The sequence below is a fragment of the Ranitomeya imitator genome, chromosome 4, assembly GCF_032444005.1.
Source record: "Ranitomeya imitator isolate aRanImi1 chromosome 4, aRanImi1.pri, whole genome shotgun sequence".
Taxonomy (NCBI): domain Eukaryota; kingdom Metazoa; phylum Chordata; class Amphibia; order Anura; family Dendrobatidae; genus Ranitomeya; species Ranitomeya imitator.
Window position 1 is genome coordinate 448,625,454 of NC_091285.1, and position 27,662 is coordinate 448,653,115.

Sequence of the window (27,662 nt, forward strand, 5' to 3'; positions counted from 1 at the left end):
TTCTATTTCGTTTGTCTTTTTCAACTATTTTAGTGACTTAAAAAATTGTTAACTTTGTAACTAGAAAAAAAAACTGCATGAATTTTTATTTCTTGAGACTTTCTACTTTTCCATAACAGGAGCTTGTTTTTGGCGTTAAGAGCACATCAAAATAGTACCATTAGAGAACGTATTGAACACTTAACATTTTCCATTTTTTTGATCGCCACATCCACAAAAATGCTGTCAAGTTTCGCTTTACTTTTGCTGTAATCAGTGCTTGGTATTTAAAGATTAACTGCAGTGATTGGATCTTGCTTCGAAGGGGGTTCATTTTTTTCCTTGCTCAACCAGGGGAATTCACAAGGTGATCATTCTTAAACGCTTTGGAATACCAAATCAACATTGCCTATCAGTGTAAACCTGACATGCAACCTTTCTAGGCCTAATGGGCATATAGCCATGGGTAGGCCTAAGAGCCTGTTTAGGCTCATGACTGCCTGGACAACCAGCAGCAACCCACATTTGTGTCTGAGTAGGAGCGCCAACCACCAGCATCTAAAACATTAGTCAATCAACCATGTCCTCTCCCAGTGATTGCATGGGCACATGAACCCATGTAATGACCGTGAAGTAAAAGTATGTCTGTCTAAGTGAAGAAACTACCTCAGCACCCTAATGAACTGTTATCAAGCTACAATAAGGCATTAGTACACCATCCACTACCGCCATATTGGCTTACTTAAAAGCAAAATGAGGGATGCTGCGTTATCTGTGGGAAGAATTTAAGAGAGTGGTAAAAAGTAATGCTAACCCACACTGCACGAAACCCCTATACACTGCAGTCTGTGATCAATCCCACAGAAAAAGACCAGCTCTTGTGACCTTCATTTAATCTAATTGACTAACTTTAGCCCCCTCACCTTTGCTCCATTGTAGGAAGAGGTAAAATCAGAATTCACAAAGAGAATATTCTCAGGCTTTAAATCTGTATGTGTCAGCTTGTTCTGGTGCAGGACTGAAAAAGTAAAAGATGTAAAACTAAGTGTTCAAAGTCAAAAATGCAAGTTCGGTATGAATTTGCATTTTAGGGTACATTTCAGTAGATGTTAGCACCATACAATATTGAACTATACAGACAACACACAAGAAGAGAAAGAATAAAGAATAAGTTGAAAGGGGACAAAAAGAATAACACACTTTTTTAAAATACATGACATTACAAAATCAGATAATTTTCCACTGCATGAAGAGATGGTTTTACTTTGCTTTTTACAATTTTTACCAGTGAGCAGAACATTTCAGAATTTTCTCTTTTACTAGTGATATCAACTAAAAAGGAGCCAAATCTCTGCAGCATTGGAATGCCAAATAATAATAATAATAATTTTTATTTATATAGCGCCAACATATTCCGCAGCGCTTTACAAATTATAGAGGGGACTTGTACAGACAATAGACATTACAGCATAACAGAAATACAGTTCAAAACAGATACCAGGAGGAGTGAGGGCCCTGCTCGCAAGCTTACAAACTATGGGGAAAAGGGGAGACACGAGAGGTGGATGGTAACAATTGCTTTAGTTATTCGGACCAGCTATAGTGTAAGGCTCAGGTGTTCATGTAAAGCTGCATGAACCAGTATGTAGCAGTACAGACACAGAGGGCTAATACTGCATAAAGTGTATGAGAACATGATGCGAGGAACCTTTTTTTTTTATTTTTTTTTTATTATTATAAATAGGCCACACAGGGATCGTTAGGTTAATGCATTGAGGCGGTAGGCCAGTCTGAACAAATGAGTTTTTAGGGTACGCTTAAAACTGTGGGGATTGGGGATTAATCGTATTAACCTAGGTAGTGCATTCCAAAGAATCGGCGCAGCACGTGTAAAGTCTTGGAGACGGGAGTGGGAGGTTCTGATTATTGAGGATGCTAACCTGAGGTCATTAGCGGAGCGGAGGGCACGGGTAGGGTGGTAGACTGATACCAGGGAGGAGATGTAGGGTGGTGCTGAGCCATGGAGTGCTTTGTGGATGAGGGTAGTAGTTTTGTACTGGATTCTGGAGTGGATGGGTAGCCAGTGTAATGACTGGCACAGGGTAGAGGCATCGGTGTAACGGTTGGTGAGGAATATGATCCTGGCTGCAGCATTCAGGACAGATTGGAGCGGGGAGAGTTTTGCAAGAGGGAGGCCGATTAGTAGAGAGTTGCAATAGTCCAGACGAGAATGAATAAGTGAAACAGTCAGAGTTTGGGCCAAGTGGAAACTTGGCTAGATTTGGCACATTATTGATTTAATTGTCCATCTCCAATCTGCACATGCGCCGCCTCCGGCGGCCATTTTCACACTAGTGAAAAGGATGGGAAGTTCGGGGATTTTGGAATTTTCTGAAAGCCCGCCACAGCCGAACACCCCCTCCTCCCAGCCCGGGTCCAGTAGCATCGTCCATCGTCAAAGAAAACTTTGTACCGTATCCTTAATGTGAGTGTAAATAAGATTGGGACAAGCAGTATACAGGAGCTCAATTGTTTGGGGAGTGCTTCAAAAAGAAAGTTTGTGTGAACAGGGGACAATTAAGACTCCTATTTCACCCCAATTGCTTAAGGGTTTGGAGGAACAATAGCAATAGGTGTATTTAGTTGACACTGCAAGAACCTCTTGTGATTACAGAGCTAGCATTTTGAAGGAGCTAGAGGAGCTAGAAGAAGTTTAGTTTTATTAATTTTACTTTATTAGTTTTTCCAAACATGTTTAAATTGGTTATACCTATAAATAATCAGTTATGTTCTCGTACACATAGTGAACAACTCTTGACAAATCAGAAATAGTCACAATTGAGTAAATATGATCATCATCATAAATGTGTAGTCAACTTACAATTTATTGCGTGAAACAGCTGGAAGGCCATGTGCCGAATCTGCTGTAGTGGGTATGGTAGATAATTGTTTTCCTTCTGGAAATCAAAAGTGCTTTTCCCAAGCAGCTCAAAAGCAATGCATGCATGTCCATGGTAGTCAAATGAATCCAACATCATTACACACATGCTAGGGATAGAAATACACAAGTTAGACAGCCATGGCAAGTCATCACAGGTTTGATCAAGTTAACACAAAAAAAAGTATTAATATTTTCTATTCTACACTAACTGGTCACGACAGCCAATAAAAGCCAACACAATGTGAGGGATGCTAAAGGAATAGCAGGAAGCAGTCAATTAAATCAACAGTTACATATTTGTAGTGACAGGGCTAGCCGATTCATGGTCAAGAATACAACAAGAACATGTTATTCAATGAGGCCGTGCGCATGTCCTATTTTTATCTCGGACCAGGGGGCTGAAGGAGAAAAAAAAATCGTATTGGGCTCAAGTCTATGGGTCTGTGGTAAACATTGAGCCACAGTTGGATAACATGAATAGACTGAATTGTGGAGACAAGAAAAAATAAAATGACAGTCACTCTTTAATGAAACTGGAGACACGGAAAATCAGCCGCAATAAATTTGGGTGGGATGGGAGTCGGGACTAAAAGGTAAGAACACGATGACAGCCTTTTTAACTGTGCCTATTGCAGAATGTATAAATGCATGCATGGCACCTGCATCCCACTGCATAGGCTGTTTGGGTGGAATTACAAAAGTCACAGATTTTAAGATGGCTACTGCATCTAGGCAGGGACAATAGAGATACATGCATCCCCATGAGTTTGCCATAAATGTCTTTAGTGAGAAACACCAGTATGTCTGGAAAAGGTTTAGATGTCTTCATTTTAGTACACTTTTAAAATTGCCTTACCCTCCATGCCTTTTAGGAGAAAAATTATGGCTTGAAATTATAGGTAAAATAGTTGTATTCCGCAGTCAGTCGTATGTACTTTTTCAGATATATTGAAGAGCTTTGTGGAAAAATTCTTACTTTTTATTTTCCTTATCTTGTTCTTGAATCTTCTTCAGAACATTAATCTCCATCTGAGCAGCCTCCCGATACTTTCTTATGTTCCGGATGATCTTTAGAGCAACCCTGGTGTTTCTTCTAAGACAAAACGAGAAAAAAAAAAGCCAGCTTAAGGTTGCTTTGTATAGAACAGTAAGGTTATTTGCCCACGATCCAGAGTTGCTGTGGGTTTGAGGCTGCATATTTATGCAGTGTCAAACCTGCAGAGGCCACATGTTACAGCATAGTGGATGGGATTTCAAGAAATCCCATGTTGTACCATACGCCTGAATTTTTTACATAAAATGGACCCATCTATTCCTTGCCTTTGCTGGCGTTGCATCCTGTTTAGAGGTTCTATTTTTCACATTTTTTAGGACCGTCGACTGATTAAACCGTTCTGGGTGATAGTCCAACTCCTCACTAAGCAAGGTTTTGGAGTGGATCTCCCATTAAGTCCTCAGCTCTTTCTATTAAATATTCTTCCTGAATCCATATCCAAGAGATCCATTAGATTGCTTTTACATGTAACAGAAGCACGCTGTTTGATTGTCTACCATTGGAAACCAACCTCTCCACATTCCCAACTAGATCTATATTCTCGCATAAAGGATATCAGGAACTTTTAGTACCGGGCAGCCCTTAATGACAATACTGTAGAGAGATTTACCATTGTTTGGTCTCCTTGGGATTCCTTTTGGTCCATGTTAAATATATGACCTTTAGGAGATGGATATAAGCTAGGTCATAACATTCCACATCATTTCCTGAGTCTGAGTCTGTAAAATTTTACTATTTATCTACTTGAAAATGTTTAACTACAGTAGTATAAGATTGTTTGTTAACCTATAAATAGTGAAAAATCTAAAATGCCCATTTTGTATTTTCCTGTAAAATTTTCAATAAAAAAAAAATAAAAAAATCCCATGTCCACCATGCGTCCACAGATGCTCCCGGAGACTGACATGCGGCGCCTCTTTTCAGACCACAGCATGTCAATTTGTCTTGCGGAGACGCCAGTCTCCTCAAGAGAAATTGCATCAATAGAATATTGAATGTAGTAAATGCACACGGTTCAGTGAACACATGCGGATTTATCTGCATTCAATAGAAGGCAGCACTTTGGATGCAGCGAACATACACTGCTTCCAAAGTGCTGCTGGTTCTGGATCGTGGTCACCTGGCCTAATAGATCTATGTGCTATTATTATTATAGCGCCATTTATTCCATGGCGCTTTACATGTGAGGAGGGGTATACATAATAAAAAAAAAGTACAATAATCTTACACAATACAAGTCACAACTGGTACAGGAGGAGAGAGGTGGATGAGGCCTCCACTTTACATCAGTATCCCGCTGATATTGTATTGGGGCTTTTCTGATGGATCTCAGAAGTATGTGCCATAAGACGCTGAATGAATTGTAGGCTAACACTTATACAAACTATTCTTCTGCGGAAGAGAATTTAAGTACATATTGCACAAAAGGAACCAGGTGTGACAACACATGGAGCCATTGCAGGCTTCACTCACTACATTTCAGGTTCTGCACATTGGGCTCTGTCATGTAGCCATAAGAGAGGATGTTTCACCGTGACAAACCTGTGATGGTCCAAGCACTCTACAACCCTGCCGAAAGTCCCCTCGCCTAGAATTCTCACAATTTCATCTGAAAGACACAAAGAGCAGGAGGTAGATATTAGAACACTGTGAAAAGTGAGAAAATGAAGCCAGGCTTTATGTAACAGACTGCCCAGTACCTTCACTGCTGTGCAGATATCCAGAGTCCATCTATCAACTATTCAATTTCCATATATTGCACAGAAACCAACAGATAAGTTGGACATTCATTTAAACTAATCTTAAAAGATTTTTTTACATAAATAAAAATGGGCCAATAGGGATATTAAAATCAGTCCAACTGCATTTCTGCCCCGTTGCTGCTTGTGCCTCCCCCCATGGTGTCCTCTTCCCGAGACAGACATCACGTCCAGCCAATCAGCAGTCCCCGATTGGCTGCAGCCTTCACATTGAAGGGAAGAGATTGTTTATTTCCAGCATGGGCAGCATGTGAAGGCTACAGACAATCAGTGACAGCTGACTGGTCATACTGGCCACGTGATGAGACCAGGAGGCGAGAGAGGAACATAGATAGCAGTGGGGTACAATGATGGGAGTCTGGTAGGCATCAGTTTCTTTTTTTCCTTTAATAGCCACCATGGACCAAATATTTTTGCAAACAAAAATAGTTGCTTTCGCCTCTAAGTAAGGAACTAAAATGTATGCTTTTCATTATAGATCTTGGTTAGGAATACTACTATTTTTATACCTTTATCATCAAGCCATTAAGAGTTGGGAGAAAACTTCATGTATGTAAATTGAGTTTTCTCCATCTGCTGCGGTAATGGCCGAACATATCCCTAAGCTTTTCTGTAGAGTAGTAAGTGTAATATTCCGATATGTATATTACAGGGGATTATTTCAAAAGTAGCCTTTTTTTTTTACTCTTCCTGTATTTTATTCCTATTGCTCCCAAGCATGCAGTTTCTTTTATAAATCTACCAGACTGTTCCAGCAAATTTCCTGCTAACTCTTATAGTCGTTACCAAGGTGGCTTCCTCAAAGGGTAATTATTCAGAGCAGCCAAAAGACATACTCAAGAGAATTATATAAGCCACATCTCCTTGTTAAAATAAAAATTAGCACACAATAAAGGCCCACATCTCTGGATCTGTATGGTCGATTTAAATAAACCTAAAAAGCAGAACAAGCAGGGAAGCAGTGGGAATAAAATAAGAGCCAAAGCTGGGCACTTTTGTCCTGGTGACAGGTCCTCTAAACGATTAAAAGTGAATTAGAAGACCTCATGTCAGTAACAGAACAATAGTTTAGCTCTACAAAAGTAGTTAAATGGATTGCCTCACTATTAAATATGACATTTCTATATAATCACGCAAAAACATAAAATCATGTCTGTACACATGCCAAGTAACTCAGCCACACCACCAAAAACCTCTTGTATACGGGCAGCAGAGTAATTAGTTGTTGTGCAAGCCAAGGAAAATGGATCATAAAAATCACGGTGAATTCGTACATTCAGCAGCTTTGAAGATCTGTTCCATAGACATCTTTTAGAGGCAAACATGTGAATTTTGGCAGGTCCTATTTAGATGAATGGGACAGATCTAGAAATTAGTAGCAACAAATCTGTTGTGTGCGAGTTCACCCTTGTAGCGCGGCCTTCTTGCCAGTACTGGGCTCAGTAGGTGGAATGTCTGAGAAGGGAATAGACTGTTCTGCGTGATCTACCAGAGAAATGTAATATTTCATTTATGAGAAAACACTTGAAGGGCAAAAAAAGTATACCTATGATAGAAAAGACCTCATGGATAGAGCACTATTCATTATCTTTCTGCTAAGGAAATAACATAGCTGCCACAGGGACTCTGCAGTTCTGCCAAGTAGTGAAAGGGATGGATGGTTATACAAAGCATTCTACCCTGATCTGACCCTGCCTCTCCCTTCATGGTTATTAGCCCTGCAGTTATCTCATGGGGTAGGGAAAGTCAGGGGAAAAAGCTGACGAAGAGTAAGTATGTTAAAGTTTTACGGAAGAGGCTTCAGTACATCTGTCCAAGATGCGGTCTCCAATCCGGCACACCAGGTGCCCCTCCTTGTCATCTTCAATAGTCTGGCTGGTCTTAGCACTTCGATGACTCTTCTGCTCGCCCAACAGTCACAAACAGGAACAAGGAGTAGGTTTCATTGCCGATAAAAACCGAAGGTGGTTACATTAAGAAGACACGATCCACGTCCGTGTAGGTGAATGGTGTGCAGTCATATAAAAACATAGAATGATAGGGGATATTGCAAAGGGAGACGTGCAGGTTAGAGACGCCTCAGCACTGAAGCTGGACTAAATGCGCATAGAAATTCTCTAAAATGTCATTTCTTATATTTTATTACTACTACATCTATGTACATAGAGGAAGATTAGGGAAAGAATATTCTCGATTATACATATGTTTATAAGATAGCTACAGAGGAAGTTAACTTTAAGCTCACCATAAAGAAAGAGTATCTTGTAACATTCACAAACACAGTAAAATGTATCCATTAGTACACTCTTCAATCACTCTAAGGCTACTTTCACACTTGCGTCGGCCCGATGTACCGACGCATGTTGAGAAAGAAATGAACAACGGGGGCAGCAGATGCAGTTTTTCAACGCATCCGCTGCCCCATTGTAATGTCCGGGGAGGAGGGGGCGGAGTTTCGGCCGCGCATGCGCGGTCGAAAATGGCGGACTCTACGCACAAAAAAACGTTACATGTAACGTTTTTTTGTGCTGAGGGTCTGCCAAAACACGACGCATCCATCGCACGACGGATGCGACGTGTGGCCATACGTCGCAAAGCGTGGCTAAGGCCAGTTTCACATTAGCGTTTACCTGATCTGCAGTGGGCTGCGGACTTCCTCCGTGAAGCCCCACCCTCGGCCGCACCTCCGCCGCCAGCTCCGCCTACTTCTGCATGTGGCCTGCGTACCTATCTTTAACATTAGGTACGCAGGTCGTGCGGCTGTATGCGGATGCTGACGCATGCGTTGTTTTGACGATGCGGCAACCAGCGTAGGACGCAGCCTGTAGCATTTTTTTTTCCGCATCGTCAAATCGATGCATGCGGCAGCATCCACATACAGCCGCACGACCTGCGTACCTAATATTAAAGATAGGTACGCAGGCCGCATGCAGAAGTAGGCGGAGCTAGTGGTGGAGGTGCGGCCGAGGGCGGGGCTTCACGGAGGAAGTCCGCAGCCCGCCGCAGATCAGGTAAACGCTAGTGTGAAACTAGCCTAATGCAAGTCTATGGAGAAAAAAAACGCATCCTGCGGGCAACTTTGCAGGATGCGGTTTTTCCCCAAAAAGACACACGTCACACAACGCAAGTGTGAAAGTAGCCTAAGGCCTCTGTCACAGTTTCGTCTTTTGCAAGACGTCGCAATACCTCGTTCTGTGTAAAAAACACATCCTGCAAAGTTGCCTGCAGAATGCGTTTTTTTGCACATAGACTTGAATTACCGACACATCCCGATGTATGGACATACATTCCATACGTCGTGCACTGGATGCGTCGGTATTTGGCAGACCATCGTAGCGAAAAAAAACGTTCAAGGAAACGTTTTTTCGTACGTCGGGTCCTGCAATTCCTACTGCGCATGCGCGGCCGGAACTCCGCCCCCTCCTCCCCGGGACATTAAAATGGGCAGCGGATGCCTTGAAAAACTGCATCCGCTGCCCACATTGTGCCAAATTTTAACAGTGTACGTCACGCCGACGCTTTGTGACGGCCCCGTACCGACGGAAGTGTGAAAGAAGCCTTAAGAGGGTTTACCCCAGATGACAAATATTTAAAGAGAACCTTTTGTAATTTTTTTTCTACTCTAACCGGTCTACAAAGAACTAGGTTTTACTTGTGCAGCTTCACAGAAAAAGGGAAAAATTGAAAATCATTCACTTTGCCAGTGTTCTTGCATTAAAAGTTCCAAAGTTTGGTGTAAATGAATAGCTACACCAAAATTTAGCAACTTTGTGTCTTTTTGTGGCATCACTTTGCTTAAAAAAAAAAAAAAAAAAAAAAGGTGGACGATTACTTAAAGGGGTATGGACAACTACAACAGGTCAAATTTTTAATTAAGAGCACCAAAAACTTGTGTAAACTGTAACCAAAATCGACATAGGTTAACAGCTTCTTTGGACAGCCCAAATAATACATTTGGTGTGCCTCTCTTCAGCAAGTATGTGGTTTATCCAAAGTTATGAAATGCTAGTCTTTTGCTATACAAAGAAAAAAAATTATCAATTAAGTCAAATCAGGAAGACACTTCTCCACATGCCAATCCAAGCTGCAGTGGTCAGAAGTCAACATGACGCTTGATCACTGGAGGTCAGGGAAAAAAAAAAAAAAAGATTGGCGGAGAATCAGGCAAGAGTGTCAGCAAATCTATTTTGTGACAACTTACCCTAAGGGCAGGTGCATACCAGCCTCTCTTCTCTCATCTGAGAGATTCAGTCAGATTATACTCAGAGAGAGTGATCAGATTTTCTCAGATGAGGAGAAAAATGGAAAAAAAAAAAAAGAATTGCTCAATCTTCTCCATTCTGCCAGGCCATGAAAATCACACACTACATTTAAAGGCAATCAGATAATGGGACCCAACTTGGGCATGCTACATTTGTCTTCTCAGACCATCTCGGTCAGAGGGTTATATTGGTGCGATCTTATGTTTTGCTGGCTCGCACTCGGACCGAAAATGTGGTCATGGGCACAAGCCCTAATAGTGTGCAGTCAAGACCGTTCTTAAAATGACTATAAAAACAATTAAAAGTATGAATATGGTGCATATGCAGATTTGTAGGGTTATCTTTTCATAGGAAGACCATTAATTTGGTTTGTTAGATCAGTTTGTTTGCATCAATGTATTAGGTCCCTAAAATTTAAAAAAAAAAAAAAAATGGTTAGTTTTATGAATGTCACAATATACTTCTAGAGAATATTTAGCTTTAAGTTTTAGTGCTGTTTTTCTGTAGTTAAGAACAAAAAAATTAAATGTCAAATTTGCTAACACTATACAGCTGGTAATGTAGAAAAAAGCCACCACATGCTATAAATTGCTTACATAATAGTGAATGCTACAATACAGCGAGATAGGAGATCACTCACCCACGTACTCTATACTCACCGAAGAAAGGCTGGCAGATCTAGAGCGATGTCGGCGCGAGGTGTGATGAGGATACCTTCTAGATCTAGATTTCTCTACAACAGATGATTTGGTAGAGTAACTCTCACTATGGAATGAAATGCTTTGAGTGCCGCGGTCATTTCTCAACCAAGCCTTAAACGATTTCTCCCAGTAAGCCCTAGATAAATAATGAAATGATCACATTGCAAAAGATGTACCTTAACAGCTGAACTTGGCCATATTGGCCATCTACCTTCAACCTTGGAAAACATTTTACTTAAAGGGAACCTGTCACCTGAATTTGGCGGGACCAGTTTTGGGTCATATGGGCGGAGTTTTCAGGTGTTTGATTCACCCTTTCCTTACCCGCTGGCTGCATGCTGGCCGAAATATTGGATTGAAGTTCATTCTCTGTCCTCCGTAGTACACGCCTGCACAAAGCAAGATTACCTTGCACAGGCGTGTACTACGGAGGACAGAGAATGAACTTCAATCCAATATTGCAGCCAGCATGCAGCCAGCGGGTAAGGAAAGGGTGAATCAAACACCTGAAAACTCCGCCCATATGACCCAAAACTGGTCCCGCCAAATTCAGGTGACAGGTTCCCTTTAAATAAAGCTGTTTTAATTGCAATTTTACCACTGGGCAAAGATCACATTACAGCAAAATCACCATCTTTACGCTTAGGTTTTAGGCTATGCTCACACCAGGTGTTTTTGCTGCTTTTTTTATGCTAATTTTCAGATGCTTTTTACAGTACAAGCAACGCCTATGACATTTTTGAAATCTCATGCACACACTGGTTTTTTTTGGTCATCAGTATTTTTTTGATTTGCATGTTTTTTTTGGACATAGAGCATGTCGTGTTTTTCACCCATTGGTGAAAAAAAAAAAAACGCTGCAAAAACGCAGGTATCATTTTTTGCAGCGTTTTTGCTGCAGAAAAATCAAGGACAGCAGGATGAGACCTCAGTCTGCTAACGCTGCATCTAGATGGCAGGCTGTATGTTTGCATGATGCGACCATACAGCCTGTCATCCAGCAGAAACACTAAGCAGCGTCTGCTACCGCCGCTCAGTGTCTCATGTGAACTCCTATAACCTTCCTGACGGCACCACGAGTGTGAGAACGTTCTCACGCTCAGTGACATTAGACAAGTTACAGGTAGAGTTTGGCACACACTTGGATGTTCGGGTCCAGCCGGACGGTTACAAAAAGTTCGGGTTTGGGTACTAGAACAGTACCCGGACTCTGACCCCATTCACTTGAATGGGGGGACTGAACATCCAGTGCTTGCCACGTTGTCACGTGTATGACACTGTGGCAAACACCGCTTCTGATCGGAGGTAAAATCATTACCGCCGGTCAGAGCCGGGAAACCCACGCTGTCAAAAGACAGAGTGAGCCAGAAGCTGTTATCGGAAGAAAACTTTATACTTTCGGTCATTGGTGTCAGCTGATGGGACTACTGCTCCTATCATTCGATGCCTGCTGCCACTAATAACAGTAACAGTGACAGCAGTAGCGGCTGATGAGAGTATTCATCAGCTGCCGCCTGTGCTGTAAATTAATAATTTAAAAAAAATCCTGAGTGGGGTCCCGTGTATTTTTGATAACCAGCCAGGCAAAACTCACAGCCGGGGCTGCAACCCTCAGCTGTGAGATTCTGCAAGGTTGGTTATCAAGAATAGAGGGGTTTCCACACCGTATTTTTTAATTATGTAAATAATTACAAAGAAAAAAAAAAAAAAAAAAAAAGCAGCATGAGGTCCCCCCCCCCCCCCCATTTTTTGACAACCAGCCTTAGCTGGGGGCTGATATTGTAAGGTTGGTAAGGGGCCACGGATATGGACCCCAAGCCTAAAAATAGCAGCCCTCACCCTCCCAGAAAAGGCGCATCTATTAGATGCGCCAATTCTGGCGCTTTGCCTAGCTCTTCCCACTTGCCCTGTAGCGGTGGCAAGTGGGGTTCATATTTGTGGGGTTGATGTCCCCTTTGTATCGTCACCACTGGGTAGATCTGACAGGGAGAAGGACTTGGGGATCCTAGTTAATGAGAAACTTACCTGGAGCAGCCAGTGCCAGGCAGCAGCTGCCAAGGCAAACAGGATCATGGGGTGCATTAAAAGAGGTCTGGATACACATGATGAGAGCATTATACTGCCTCTGTACAAATCCCTAGTTAGACCGCACATGGAGTACTGTGTCCAGTTTTGGGCACCGGTGCTCAGGAAGGATATAATGGAACTAGAGAGAGTACAAAGGAGGGCAACAAAATTAATAAAGGGGATGGGAGAACTACAATACCCAGATAGATTAGCGAAATTAGGATTATTTAGTCTAGAAAAAAGACGACTGAGGGGCGATCTAATAACCATGTATAAGTATATAAGGGGACAATACAAATATCTCGCTGAGGATCTGTTTATACCAAGGAAGGTGACGGGCACAAGGGGGCATTCTTTGCGTCTGGAGGAGAGAAGGTTTTTCCACCAACATAGAAGAGGATTCTTTACTGTTAGGGCAGTGAGAATCTGGAATTGCTTGCCTGAGGAGTTGGTGATGGCGAACTCAGTCGAGGGGTTCAAGAGAGGCCTGGATGTCTTCCTGGAGCAGAACAATATTGTATCATACAATTATTAGGTTCTGTAGAAGGACGTAGATCTGGGGATTTATTATGATGGAATATAGGCTGAACTGGATGGACAAATGTCTTTTTTCGGCCTTACTAACTATGTTACTATGTTACTATGTCAAGTGACATCAAGGCCACGAATTAGTAATGGAGAGGAGTCTATAAGACACCTATCCATTACTAATCCTAAAGTTATATGGTAAATAAAGACAGTCAGAATAAAGTCTTATTTGAAATAAAACAAAACTTACTTTTTTCATTTAAAAATAACAAACACAGTTATACTCACCTAATACCCATTCCACTGAATCCCTCATCTCCTGTAATAAAAAAAAATAAAATACAACAATATCCCTCAGTTGTCCGTCGTTTTGTCCCACACCATAATCCATGTCTGGGGGGGATAAACTGTTTTCAACCTGGATGGTTCCAGGATAGAACTGTCCAGGTTGGGAACCACTGGTGAATGAGCTGCTACGAGCGCAGCATCAGTGACATAACCAAGGTTACTGCTGGTCATTGAGGCTGTATTCCCAGCTGGGCTGAACTGCCGTGACCTTTGCGAGATCACCGCTAGCACCGTGAGAAAGTCTCACGGTGCAGAGGCGAGTTCATGGCAGTGAAATTCTCCGGGTGAACTCGCCTCTGCGCCATGAGACTTTCTCACGGTGCTAGCAGGAAGCTCATCGATGTCACCGCAGCTCAGCCCAGCTGGGAATGCAGCCTCAGTGACCGGCAGTAACCTTAATGACGTCGCCACTAGTCACCGATGCTGTGCTTGCAGCAGCTCATTCACCAGTGGTTCTCATCTTGGCACTGTCCAGGTAGAAAACGGTTTATGGCCCAAGAAATGCATTTTGGTATGGGACAGAACGACGGACAGGTGAGGGATATTATTGTTTTTTACTTTCAATTCTCTTGCAGGGGATAATGGCGTCACTGGAATGAGCGATGCTATAAGTTTGGTATAATTAAGATTTATTAATGCAGTCTGTATAATTCTTTCAATTAAGGGACTTTATTCTGGGTGTGTGTGTTTTTATACAACATGACTATTGGGTTAGTATTTTTGGGAATCTTCTAGACGCCTCTACATTACTAACTTCTGGGCTTGATGTTCCCTGACAATACAAAGGTGACATAAACCCCCGCAACTATTACCCCACTTGACAACGCATCAGGGGAAGTGGGAAGAGCAAAGCCTAGTGTCAGAATTGGAATATTAATAGCCTGGGAAACTCGATGGGTATTACCCCTTTCAAAAGCAATAAACATCAGCCCCCAGGATTCCCCCTGCTGGTTAAGAAAATTACGCGTGAGCCCACGCATTTTTTTTTCCAGAAAAATAATCTTTTAATAATTAAATAACTATAGTAAGCTGCACAAGCACTGTACTAATTGTATATGTCACTTACATCTGTATATCTATCCATTCTATGTGTATATACTGTATGTAATTTATTCTATACTGTTGGGACCTCCTGTAATTTTATTGTATGTGGCTGCTGAATTGCCAGCTTTAAAAAAAACAAACAAAAAAAACGACCGGTCTGTAAAAGAATCGGACAGAACTCGGATGGTCCGAGTGCTGTTTGATTTTTTTCCAGTCCGATTGTGTTCTAGAGATATAGTTCAACAGGAAGTTTTTTCCCCTCTGGGGGCACTAAACTTTATTAGCAAGCACAAAAAACACAAGTTAGGCTAGGTTCACACTAAGTTGTGTGAACCCGTTTAACGGACTACGTTACACCGCAACATAACGTAGTCCGTTAACGCCGTAGTCCGTTAAGTGTTTAATAATAAAATACGATAGATATAAATATATTTACACACACACTTATGTAAAAAAACAAATAGTATCGCCACATACAGAACATGATCCCATATTTAACCATACAGTGATTTACATTAAAAAAAAAGAATAATAATAATTTTTATTTATATAGCGCCAACAAATTCCGCAGCACTTTACAATTAAGCGGGGACATGCACAGACAATAAATTCAGTACAAGTTAAGACAATTTAAACAGTGACATTAGGGGTGAGGTCCCTGCTCGCAAGCTTACAATCTACAAGGAAATGGGGGGACACAATAGGTGAAAAGTGCTTGTTATTTCAGGTCTGGCAATTATAATAAATAGGGATTTTCATATAAAGCTGCATGATCCGGTCATGGGGGTGCCATCATTCAAGGTGCACCATTAACCCCTTATCTTGCTCTGTTCAGAATACGGTTTAATATTTTATATAATGGAATTTAATAAAATTTAATACAATTTTTATACTCTATGGTTGTTTGCTCCAATTTCTTTGTTGTTTTGGATGATCCGGTCATCAGCCCGTGTGTTTAAGTGCAATAGTCAAGTATCAAGTGCAGTTATGTGCATGGAGGGTGTGGAGACAGATGAATAGTAGGGTGCAGATTCACATGCAGATAATATTTGGAAGGAGGGAACAGGATAAAGTTAGTTTACTGAGTAGTTGATGTGGTAGGCTTAAAAGAAAAACATGAAAAAAAAAAAAAAAAAAGAAAATAAACTTCATCAAATAGTTGCATAAAAAGTGAAAATGAAGTCTCTGAAAACATCATCATCTCCTACAGCAAACAAAATAGCTATGTCAGTACAAAGAAAAAAAAACATGCTATAGCTCTCATGGCAATTTATAAACTGTAAGATTTGCTTACTTTTAAAACAAAGATGCAGAAACCTATATAAATCTGTAATCTCCCTCACCTGAAGAATAAAATTGTCTTATCACCTTAGCTTATATATACACACACACACACACACACACTTTAGAGCCATTAAGCCCACAGCGCTTTACAGACATCATCACTGTCCCCATTGGGGCTCACAACGTAGCTTCCCTATCAGTATGTCTTTGGAGTATGGGAGGAAACCTGAGAACCCGGAGGAAACCCACGAAAACTCCAGGAGAACATACAAACTCCTTGCAGATATTGTCCTTGGTGGGATTTGAACCCAGGACTAACCACTGAGCCACCATGCTGCCCAAACATTTAAACAAAAAAACAAAATTATGGAATTGCTATATTTTTCCATGCACGGTCACAAAAATTCAAATAGAAAGCAATCAAAAAATATTATGTATCCATATTATTCAGCAACTGCCTAAATTTTTTGGACAGAAATGTACATCTGGCATACCTCCTGGAGCGAGATCTTGCTGGGGATTTCCAGTAAGGAGAAAGTCTACGTCCTCCATGTCCCTCACGTTCCAAACTTCGACTAAGCCGTCGTCTTTTCCTCACCCTGGAGTCTTGACGCGACCATTGCCTCTTCCTCCGATGCATCTAGCAGTTTATTAAACAGATAGTTTATAATACTACGATTGTCCATCCATAGTCTCCTGACTGCTGGCCAAAAATTTGACATTGTGACCATAGTTAAACAGCCATGTAATTAATGGACAGACTGAGAAGGCTCTCTGTTTATGTCATAGAAAAAGACTACGCTCTACGACATGCCTTAATACACACGTGGAAAGGGGTAGCCTTCATAAGACAACTCTTAATCCAGTTCTAGGCTCTAAATACACAGTTCAAAAAGACAAACATAATATAATCAGAAAGTAGTGGCTGTAACCGTACCCTCGGCACTAAGTGACAGCAGTATCAGCATTGAAGCCGGCTGTCCTTGTGCCGTTACAGCCACCACTCGCTATATACTGAACGGTGATTGAAACCGTTCCGGCACCAGCCCTATGACTGGACACCAAACACTGCCAAGTGGAGTAAGGTTAATTACCTCTCAGCAGAGGGGCTTTCACTTCCAGCGCCACACTGGTCAGGACTCTACTAACCTGCAGATTAATCCCCATATCTGCAGGTCAATAGCGTTATTTTACATGACATGTTCCCTTTAACCCCTTCATGACCCAGCCTATTTTGATCTTAAAGGGAATCCGTCACCCCATTTTTTCAAGAGCAGCTAAAAATAGCGTTAAATAGGGGCAGAGCTGGGCTTTACATTAGTGTATTTTGGAGCCTTTATTCCCCACCTATGCTGCCGAAATACCTTTGTAAAGTCGCCGTTTTGGGCTGTTATTCACGCTGGTCAGGTCATATGGGCGTGGTGACAGCGCTGTTTCTCCCCCAGATCTCCGTTGGTGGCGTAGTGGTGTGCGCATGTCCAAGTGGCGAATCCACTGCGCAGCTTCACGGAAAATAGCGCGATCTGCACGAGTGACAGCCCAAAACGGCGACTTTACAGAGGTATTTCGGCAGCATAGGTGGGGAATAACGCTATTTTTAGCTCTTCTTGAAAAAACGGGGTGACAGGTTCCCTTTAATGTCCTGGCCATTTTTTGCAATTCTGACCAGAGTCCCTTCATGAGGCAATAACTCAAGAACGCTTCAACGGATCTTAGCGATTCCGAGATTGTTTTTTCGTGACATATTGCGCTTCATGTTAGTGGTAAATTTAGGTCGATAATTTTTGCGTTATTTGTGAAAGAAAATCGGAAATTTGGCAAATTTTGAAAATTTTGCAATTTTCACATTTTTAATCTGGTAAACCAGAGAGTTACGTGACACAAAACAGTTAATAAATAACGTTTCCCACGTGTCTATTTTATATCAACACAATTTTGGGGGAAAAACATTTTTCTGTTAGGAAGTTGTAAGGGTTCAAAGTTTATCAGCAATTTCTCATTTTTCCAGCAAAATTTACAAAACCATTTTTTAAGTGACCATATCATTTGAAGTCCCTTTGAGGGGCCTATATGACAGAAAACACCCAAAAGTGACACTATTCCAAAAACTCAAAACTGCATTCAAGAAGATTATTAACCCTTCAGGTGCCTCACAGGAACTATAGCAACGTGGAAGGGAAAAAAAAAATGGACATTTTAATTTTTCCAACAAAAATATTTTAGCCTCAATTATTTCATTTTCACATGGGCAACCGGATAAAATAGATTCTAAAATTTGTTGGCCAATTTCTCCTGAATACACCGACAGGGCTCGGAAGGGAAGGAGCGCCATTTGACTTTTTGAATGGAAAATTAGCTGCAATCGTTAGCGGACACCATGTCAAGTATTGAGAGCCCCTGTGTGCCTAAACATTGCAGCTCCCCCACAAGTGACCCCATTTTGGAAACTAGATCACTGGTTGCTGCAACGTTACAATAAAATGCAATAACAGGCAATCAAAACATTGCATCTACCTCAAAATGGTATAAATAAAAATGTCAAACAGCTTTTCCCACAAAAAATAAGCCGTCACCCAGATCACGAAAAATGGAGACGTTAAAGGTCTCAAAAAAGTGTTTTGGTTTTTTTAAACATACTTTGGATATTTTTTCTATCACTAAAATAAAAAATAACCTATACACGTTTGCTGTCTATGAACTTGTAATAACCTGGAGAATCATAATGGCGGGTCAGTTCAAGCATTTAGTGACATGTGGAAAAAAAAAAAAAACAATTGCGGAGATGCACTTTTTTGAAGTTTCACAGCACTTGGAATTTTTTTTTCCTGTTATCCAGTAAACTACCGTATATGGTAAACCAACGGTGTAGTTCAAAAGTACAACTCGTCCCGCAAAAAACAAGACCTCACATGGCCATATTCACAGAAAAAAAAAAAAGTTATGGCTCTGGGAAGAAGGGGAGCAAAAACATTTAAAACCCAAAACCCGAATGGAAAAGCCCAAGGTGGTGAAGGAGTTGTCCTGTCTTCTGAGAAAAGTTAGTCATTTGATGTGACTGCAAACTTCTGGATCCTTACAGCATGTCCACCATAGGTTGTCAGTGTAGTCAAATGAACGCAAGTAAACGATTTGCATACAGGCGGTCACGTGCCAACTAGAAGTCCTTAGCCAAGCTCAACACAAATGAAATGAGTGAGGTTGAGCAGTCTAGTGGGAATGTGTCTGGAAATATTCTAATTGCATGCTTGTATCTAGACAGCAATACTGTAGACTTCTGACAGCAAACAGTGAACACCCTATAAGGATTCAGAAGTCAGCAGTCACATGGAGAGAGTGCAGACATTCATCACAAGACTAGACAACCCCCCCCCCCCCCCCCCCTTTACCCCTTAAAGACTGGGGGATTTTTTGTTCCAAACCACACCCTCTTCCAAGAATCTTTTTTTTATTTTTCTTTCCAAGTAGCTGTATTAGGACTTGTTTTTGCAGGACAATTCGAACATTTCAATAGCAGTCAATTATTTAACATTCAATGAATTAGAAAATAGTGTTAATTGAAAATGACATATACAGGGGTATTAGTAATATATATTAAATCATAAGTTACCCTAAAAGAACAAAATTTATTAAATATATATCTAAAAAGCCAACAACCAATGGCTACCCACAACGAAAAACAACACACTGTGAACAAACTCGGGTGGGGAGGAGAGTAGACCCTATTGTGTGTCTAAGCTGAAGAGCTGCCTATCTGCGGGGGTAGGCACCCTAGGGGAAGCGTTGTGGCGCCCCCGCTCCGCGATGGCTGACCCTGGGGTCCCTAGATAACCCTGATGCACCCACCGGGTCCTGCTACCCAGACACAATAGTACTAAAGGTACCCCTATCCGCTAAACATAGACCACTCCTATCACTAGGGAACCCTTCACCCCACACTTAAATATTTAAAACAATAGGAGAACATGTGACTAAGGGTACCGTCACACTATACGATTTACCTACGATCACGACCAGCGATATGACCTGGCCGTGATCGTAGGTAAATCGTAGTGTGGTCGCTGGGGAGCTGTCACACAGACAGCTCTCCAGCGACCAACGATGCCGAGGTACCCGGGTAACCAGGGTAAACATCGGGTAACTAAGCGCAGGACCGCGCTTAGTAACCCGATGTTTACCCTGGTTACAAGCGTAAAACTAAAAAAAAAAAAAAAACAGCACATACTTACATTCTGGTGTCCGTCAGGTCCCTTGCCGTCTGCTTCCCGCACTGTGACTGCCGGCCGTAAAGTGAAAGCAGAGCACAGCGGCTGTGCTTTCACTTTCACTTTACGGCCGGCAGTCACTGAGTGCGGGAAGCAGACGGCAAGGGACCTGACGGACACCAGAATGTAAGTATGTGCTGTTTGTTTTTTTTTAGTTTTACGCTTGTAACCAGGGTAAACATCGGGTTACTAAGCGCGGTCCTGCGCTTAGTTACCCGATGTTTACCCTGGTTACAAGCGAACGCATCGCTGGATCGCATCGCTAGATCGGTGTCACACACACCGATCTAGCGATGACAGCGGGAGATCCAGCGATGAAAGAAAGTTCTAAACGATCTGCTACGACGTACGATTCTCAGCAGGATCCCTGATCGCTGCTGCGTGTCAGACACAGCGATATCGTAACGATATCGCTGGAACGTCACCAATCGTACCGTCGTAGCGATCGAAATGGTATAGTGTGACGGTACCCTAAGGCGTCTAGGCGGCAGATTTTTAAGCTTATCTCTGATTTTGGATAGACTTTAGTAAACAATATACGTCTAACAGCAAAGTAGATGGTATCTTTGGCCCAGGCTCTAGTACACAACTATTTGTTGCGTTCAGATAGCACACTTCAATAGATGAACCAATAAGCACCATATATCCCAGTTATACCTGGTCAGTTATTACACAGCTCTTTTATAAGATAATCTATTATAGCTGTCCCCACTAGCATTGGTTATAGCGCCTGTGCCCATCCCATCATACATACAATTTTGCATAGGTGAAATGATGAATGGCACATTTTGGAGCTAAAACATTTCAACTAGAAGGTATAGTGCAGAAATTAGAGCATAAAACGCCTTTCAAATATGATACTCATCGTTCGGATACAATGCCGCCCGCCTGTTGTCTCTTTTAGCCTCTACGCGTTTCGCCTCACTTCATCACATCATATCGAGAAACATGAATAGCAATCGGGCCTCCTGATGAGCCAGCGAGGCAGCTCTTCAGCATAGACACACAATAGGGTCTACTCTCCTCCCCACCCGAGTTTGTTCACAGTGTGTGGTTTTTCGTTGTGGGTAGCCATTGGTTGTTGGCTTTTTAGATATATATTTAATAAAATTTGTTCTTTTAGGGTAACTTATGATTTCATACGAATTAGAAAATAGGAAAAAAAAAAATCCAAGTGCAGTAAAATTGGAAACAAAATGCAATTCTTCCATGTTTTCATAGCATTCATTCTATGGTTAAAAAAAAAATAAAAGACTCAGATGTGATTCCACAGATCTGTAGAATATCAAACTTGCTTATTTTTTTTATTTAATGGTGAATATATATATATATATATCTATATATCTATATCTAGATATATATATCTATATATATCTATATATCTATATATATCTATATATCTATATATATCTATATATCTATATATCTATATATATCTATATATCTATATATCTATATATCTATAGAGAGAGAGAGAGAGAGAGAGAGAGAGAGAGAGAATACGCTATCCTCATTAAATAGAACATACTGCAAATGTCATACATGTAATTAATAAAACACTCACCGTAGCTCGTCTCAGAAAGGAAAAGTCATGCTTCTTACGCTTTTGTAATCACATGGGTAGTGTTCTGAGTACTGAAAATTAAAAAGAGTATGAATCGTTTTACATATTAGTATATATTAAATAAACGGTTCTTGTCATAGCAAATCCAATACACACTGTGGTAGAGGGATTATGTGCCCGTATATGGAGGCCACAATAACAGCTGCAGCATAAATCAAAGTAGCCCGTTACAATTCAAAAAGGCATGTTTCTGTTCTATATCAGTCATAGCTTTTACTTTTAAGACTTTACATTGTATGCAGGACAAACTATATTCTTTAAGATTCATTTGCAGGTAAATACATGATAGCCTTTAACTTTTATGAATTTAGTAAGATATATAAAAATGAACCTGCCAGAAGCACTATGTACATACCATGACAACCCATCTGGTGATTTCAGGTTTTGAGGTCAACTGTACATTACTTTGACACCCATACCTCCTGGAGTCCACACTATCCCCAAGCTAAATCAAGTATGCCAACTGTGTAAGTTCTGTATATGTCTTTAAAAGAATCTGTCTGCACAATTTTATAGTGTACAGTAAAAACATCCTGTGTCCCCCAATGAAAGGCGATGGAGAAAACATGGCGGTAATGGTGCAGTGATACTGATTACATTGATACCTTTGGTCACCATTTGAAATTTTCTGCTAATTAGATGTCGGTGGACAGGGGTCAGAACTGTGCACTGGGTCTCCTCCATGTCCACGATTTCATGACCCTCCGCCTGCCTCCAGTCTCTGAATGACAGGTCACTGCTTTCTTAGTTCATGGACTCCTGTTTGGCATCTTCACTTCACAGACAGGAGACCGTGCACTAAAAAAAAAAGCAGTGACCTGTCATTTAGAGACCGGAGGCAGGCGGAGGGTCAGAAAATCGCAGACTGGGAGGAGAAAACCGAATGCACAGTCCGGCCATTGTGCACCAATCTAAAGGTACCGTCACACTTAGCGACGCTGCAGCGATACCGACAACGATCCGGATCGCTGCAGCGTCGCTGTTTGGTCGCTGGAGAGCTGTCACACAGACAGCTCTCCAGCGACCAACGATGCCGGTAACCAGGGTAAACATCGGGTAACTAAGCGCAGGGCCGCGCTTAGTAACCCGATGTTTACCCTTGTTACCATCCTAAAAGTAAAAAAAACAAACACTACATACTTACCTACAGCTGTCTGTCCTCCAGCGCTGTGCTCTGCACTCCTCCTGTACTGTCTGTGTGAGCACAGCGGCCGGAAAGCAGAGCGGTGACGTCACCGCTCTGCTTTCCGGCTGACCGACGCTCACAGCCAGTACAGGAGGAGTGCAGAGCACAGCGCTGGAGGACAGACGGCTGTAGGTAAGTATGTAGTGTTTGTTTTTTTTACTTTTAGGATGGTAACCAGGGTAAACATCGGGTTACTAAGCGCGGCCCTGCGCTTAGTTACCCGATATTTACCCTGGTTACCAGTGAAGACATCGCTGAATCGGTGTCACACACGCCGATTCAGCGATGTCTGCGGGGAGTCCAGCGACGAAATAAAGTTCTGAACTTTCTTCCCCGACCAGCGACAGCACAGCAGGGGCCTGATCGCTGCTGCCTGTCACACTGGACGATATCGCTAGCCAGGACGCTGCAACGTCACGGATCGCTAGCGATATCGTCTAGTGTGACGGTACCTTAATTCGCAATTGGACCAATGCTAATCAATGGGGCAGTGCAGATGAGCGATTATTTTTAATGACTGAATCAGGGTGCAAAAAATAAATAAAATTGCAGCATACACTAGATTCTTCTGTAAATTGGATGAGACTCACCCATACAAGTTAATGACCGTGTTAAAAAAATAAAAATTGGATGCCATATGGAGCCACAGTATGGCATCCGATTTTTACAGAAACATTGCAATTCAGTAACATAGTTAAGGCTACTTTCACACTAGCGTTAACTGCAATCCGTCACAATGCGTCGTTTTGCAGGAAAAACGCATCCTGCAAAAGTGCTTGCAGAATGCGTTTTTTTTCTCCCCATAGACTTGTATTGACGACGCATTGCGACGGATTGCCACACGTCGCATCCGTCGTGCGACGGATGCGCGTGCTTTGGCGGACCGTCGGGAGCAAAAAAACGCTACATGTAACTTTTTTGCTCCTGACGGACCGCTTTTTCCGACCGCGCATGCGCGGCCGGAACTCCACCCCCACCTCACAATGGGGCAGCGGATGCGCCGGAGAAATGCATCCGCTGCCTCCGTTGTGCAGTGCGTTAAATGCTAGCGTCGGAATCTCTGCCCGACGCATTGCGACGGGGAGATTCCGACGCTAGTGTGAAAGTAGCCTAACTAGAAATGGTCCCGTAAATGATTAATAGCTGCTGCTGTAAAAACATATTGGATATAGATGGCGAGAAAAAAAAAAACTTTCACATTTCGGATTAAACTCCAAACTATTTTGTTTTATACGTTCATGTGAATCTACCCATACAGCACAATTACAGCCATGTCTTTACAAAATTTTGCTGACACTTTCTCGTTAATGTATGGAAGTAAAAAGAATTTCATATTGGAAGTTCAATAGTGGGCTAGGTTTTTTCCATGCGATATCACCATGCCTAAGGGCACGTTTACACATTTAGTATTTGGTCAGTATTTTCAATCAATATGTGTAAGACAAAACCAGGAGTGGAACAATCAGAGGAAAAGTATAACAGAAACATATGCACCACTTCTGGATTTGGCTTACACATACTGATGGAAAATACTGACCAAATACTGAACGTGTGAACATAACCATACAATATGGCGTGCCATTCAGCGAAGAGGTTGCATTCAAACTAATTTTAACAAACGTGAATTAATTTAACACCACCACCACACCGCTACGCTCGGCCTGAAGCCCCCCCAACCACCCTGCCGCTACACTCGGCCTGATGCCCCCAACCACCCGGGCGCTAGGCTCGGCCTGACGCCCCCCAACCACCCGGGCGCTAGGCTCGGCCCGACGCCCCCCAACCACTAGGCTCGGCCCGACGCCCCCCAACCACTAGGCTCGGCCTGACGCCCCCCAACCACCCCGCCGCTACGCTCAGCCTGACGCCCCCACCACACCGTCGCTACGCTCGGCCCGACGCCCCCCAACCACTAGGCTCGGCCTGACGCCCCCCCAACCACCCCGCCGCTACGCTCGGCCTGAAGCCCCCACCACACCGTCGCTACGCTCGGCCCGACGCCCCAAAACACTGTCGCTATGCTCGGCCCGACACCACACAACTACGTCGCCATGCTTGGCCTGACGCCCCCACAACGTCACTACGCTCAGCCTGATGCCCCCAGCCACCCCGTTGCTATGCTTGGCCTGACGCCCCCACCCCACCGCTACGCTCGGCCTGACGCCCCCCAACCACCCCGCCGCTACGCTCGGCCTGACACCCCTACAACGTCGCTACACTCAGACTGACGCCCCCCAACCACCCCTACACTTCGTCTGACGGCCCCCTAACCACCCCACCACTACACTCGGCCTGACGCCACCACAACGTCGCTATGCTCGGCCTGACGCCCCGACAACAACGTCGCTATTCTCGGCCTGACGCCCCCCAACCACCCCGTCGCTACGCTCGGCCCGACGCCCCCACCACAACGTCGCTATGCTCGGCCTGAAGTCCTCCAACCACCCCTACACTACGCTCGGCCTGACGCCCCCCACCACTACGCTCGGCCTGACGCCCCCAACCACATAGCCGCATCTCACTATCACACAGGCCACGTCAGCTCTTCTGGGTGATAGCACCACCAGGGGAGGATGCTGTGTGTCGTTTACCACCTCACAGGCCCTTGTGCCCTCCAGTACAGCTCACCTGCAGCAGCTTCGGTCACAGACCAGCACTGGCATTATCCCCGCAGCCCCCGGTATACATGGGCACAGAGCCCAGGATCGCAGCTGTAATCAACACTTCTCACAACTCGGCACTTCCCCGTTTCCTCAGTCACACTGCGCCGGAAATCAAAGCAGCAGGATGTGTGCGCGGAATCACAGGAACCAGTCACCAAGCTGAAGGGAAACATCCGCCACCAACTGTGTAATGGCCGCCATCTAGTTCTCCTCGAACACGCCGATACCCGTTCGGGGATTCCGTGACGTCAGAAGGACTAGTCCCGCCCACTCCCAGAACGCATCCTGAGCCTTAGGTCTGGCTCGCGAGCTAATTGGTGCATAGTTAACACGTGATGCTTACAAAGATGCTCACGTGTTACGTGTGTTTTTGGCCAAGCAGTGAGCCCCGGGCGGCGAGCCGTTCACATGGCGGGAAGCCGGCATCATTCAAACCTCCGTCAGGAGGAAACGTGTAACGCGGCTGAGGCATGGACACATTGGACAGCATTTGCCTCATCCCAGCAGCCGGACAACGTTCAGAAAACAACTACAAATGTCGTTTGGTGCAAACTGTCAAACGTTTCTGTTTTTTTACAACCTGCCCCAGCTGCACCAAAATGAGGGAAGCTGAGGCACATGAAAACCCACCCTCCTTGACGAGGCGTACATCTGAGGCGCCTCTTAACCCCAACGCCGCCAATTTCTAGTTTGCCTTTTTCATTTTTTTCTCCCTTTATCCCCAGAGCCATTGCTTTATTTTTCCATCAATATGGCCTTGTGAGGGCTTGGTTATTGTGGGCCGAGTTGTACCTGTGAATGACACTGTTGATTTTACCATATAGTGTACTGTAAAGTGGGGAGAAATTGTGAAAAAATGCTAGTTTGATTTTTTTTTTTAATAATATGTGTAAGCAGGCACCATCCACTAATATGATTTATATTGGGATCACCAATGCATATGAAACAAGCAATAACAAAGAGTAGAGAAAAAGGCCAAAGCTAACAGTTCTCCATCCTCCTCCTTCTTGACCTGTCCTCTGCTTTCGACACAGTTGACCACTGCCTACTGCTACAGATTCTTCCCTGTCCTGCATTGCCTCATACCTCTCTGACCGCACATTTAGCATTTCCCACACTACCTCCTCATCCCGCCGTCTCTCTGTTGGAGTCCCTCAAGGCTCTGTCCTAGGGCCCCTACTTTTTTCCCATCTATACCCATGGCCTAGGAGAACTCATAAAGTCCCATGGCTTCCAGTATCACCTGTATGCGGACGACACTCAGATCTACCTCTCTGGCCCAGATGTCACCTCTCTGCTGTCCAGAATCCCGGAGTGTCTGTCAGCCATATCCTCCTTCTTCAACTCTCGCTTCCTAAAACTCAATGTAGACAAAACCGAACTCGTCATCTTTCCCCCATCTCGTGTATCTGCAGCGCCCCAGAGATCTGGTCGTTGCAGTATGACACTCTGCCACTAAGGGGAGTGATGGTACGTCTGATGGCACTGAAGGAATTCTACTGACCAGGTATCACCAGCACACATTACACTTCACACTCCGGCCACTAGGGGGAGCAAAAGGCTTTGTTTATTGGGCCACTCCTCACACTGGTAAAACTAGGGGTTAAATAGGAAGTTAGTCAGAAGCTGACTGGGTTGGATTCAGGCAACATCCCGTGGCAGGGGGTGTTGCAGGGAGAAGACACAGGGGGGTCCCTGTCAGGCATGGGAACCTGGCAGGTGCCTAGCGAACAGAGCAGAACGTTACGGAACCGCGCCTGCACACCCTGCGGCGGTATCTGTTGTGAATTCTGTGGCAGAGCTCCCTCCTGTGGTCACGAGTGGTACTGCGGCTTCTGAGTTTCCTTCCTCAGGTGATGTGGTGAAGTCGTTAGGTGCTGCTCTATTTAACTCCACCTAGTGCTTTGCTCCTGGCCTCCAGTCAATGTTCTAGTATTGGTCTTGCTTCCTCCTGGATCG

At 43.3% G+C, this 27,662-nt stretch overlaps 1 protein-coding gene across 3 annotated transcripts in view; it reads right to left on the reverse strand.

Moving 5' to 3' along the window:
- The window catches only part of CLK3 (CDC like kinase 3), a 58,884-nt gene extending 32,926 nt beyond the window's left edge, over positions 1-25,958 (reverse strand). For 2 of the 3 annotated variants that reach the window (XM_069765718.1, XM_069765717.1), the window contains exons 1-9: positions 25,669-25,958; positions 21,795-21,865; positions 16,463-16,608; positions 10,656-10,833; positions 7,542-7,635; positions 5,517-5,583; positions 3,897-4,013; positions 2,861-3,027; positions 903-997 (exon numbers count right to left, since the gene is read on the reverse strand). In XM_069765718.1, coding sequence (XP_069621819.1) covers positions 903-997; positions 2,861-3,027; positions 3,897-4,013; positions 5,517-5,583; positions 7,542-7,635; positions 10,656-10,833; positions 16,463-16,608 — 864 coding nt within the window. In that variant the 5' untranslated portion in view covers positions 21,795-21,865; positions 25,669-25,958. The remainder of the gene's footprint in view (positions 1-902; positions 998-2,860; positions 3,028-3,896; positions 4,014-5,516; positions 5,584-7,541; positions 7,636-10,655; positions 10,834-16,462; positions 16,609-21,794; positions 21,866-25,668) is intronic. The other variant, XM_069765719.1, reaches the window with a different exon arrangement.
- Between the last annotated feature and the right edge of the window lie 1,704 nt (positions 25,959-27,662).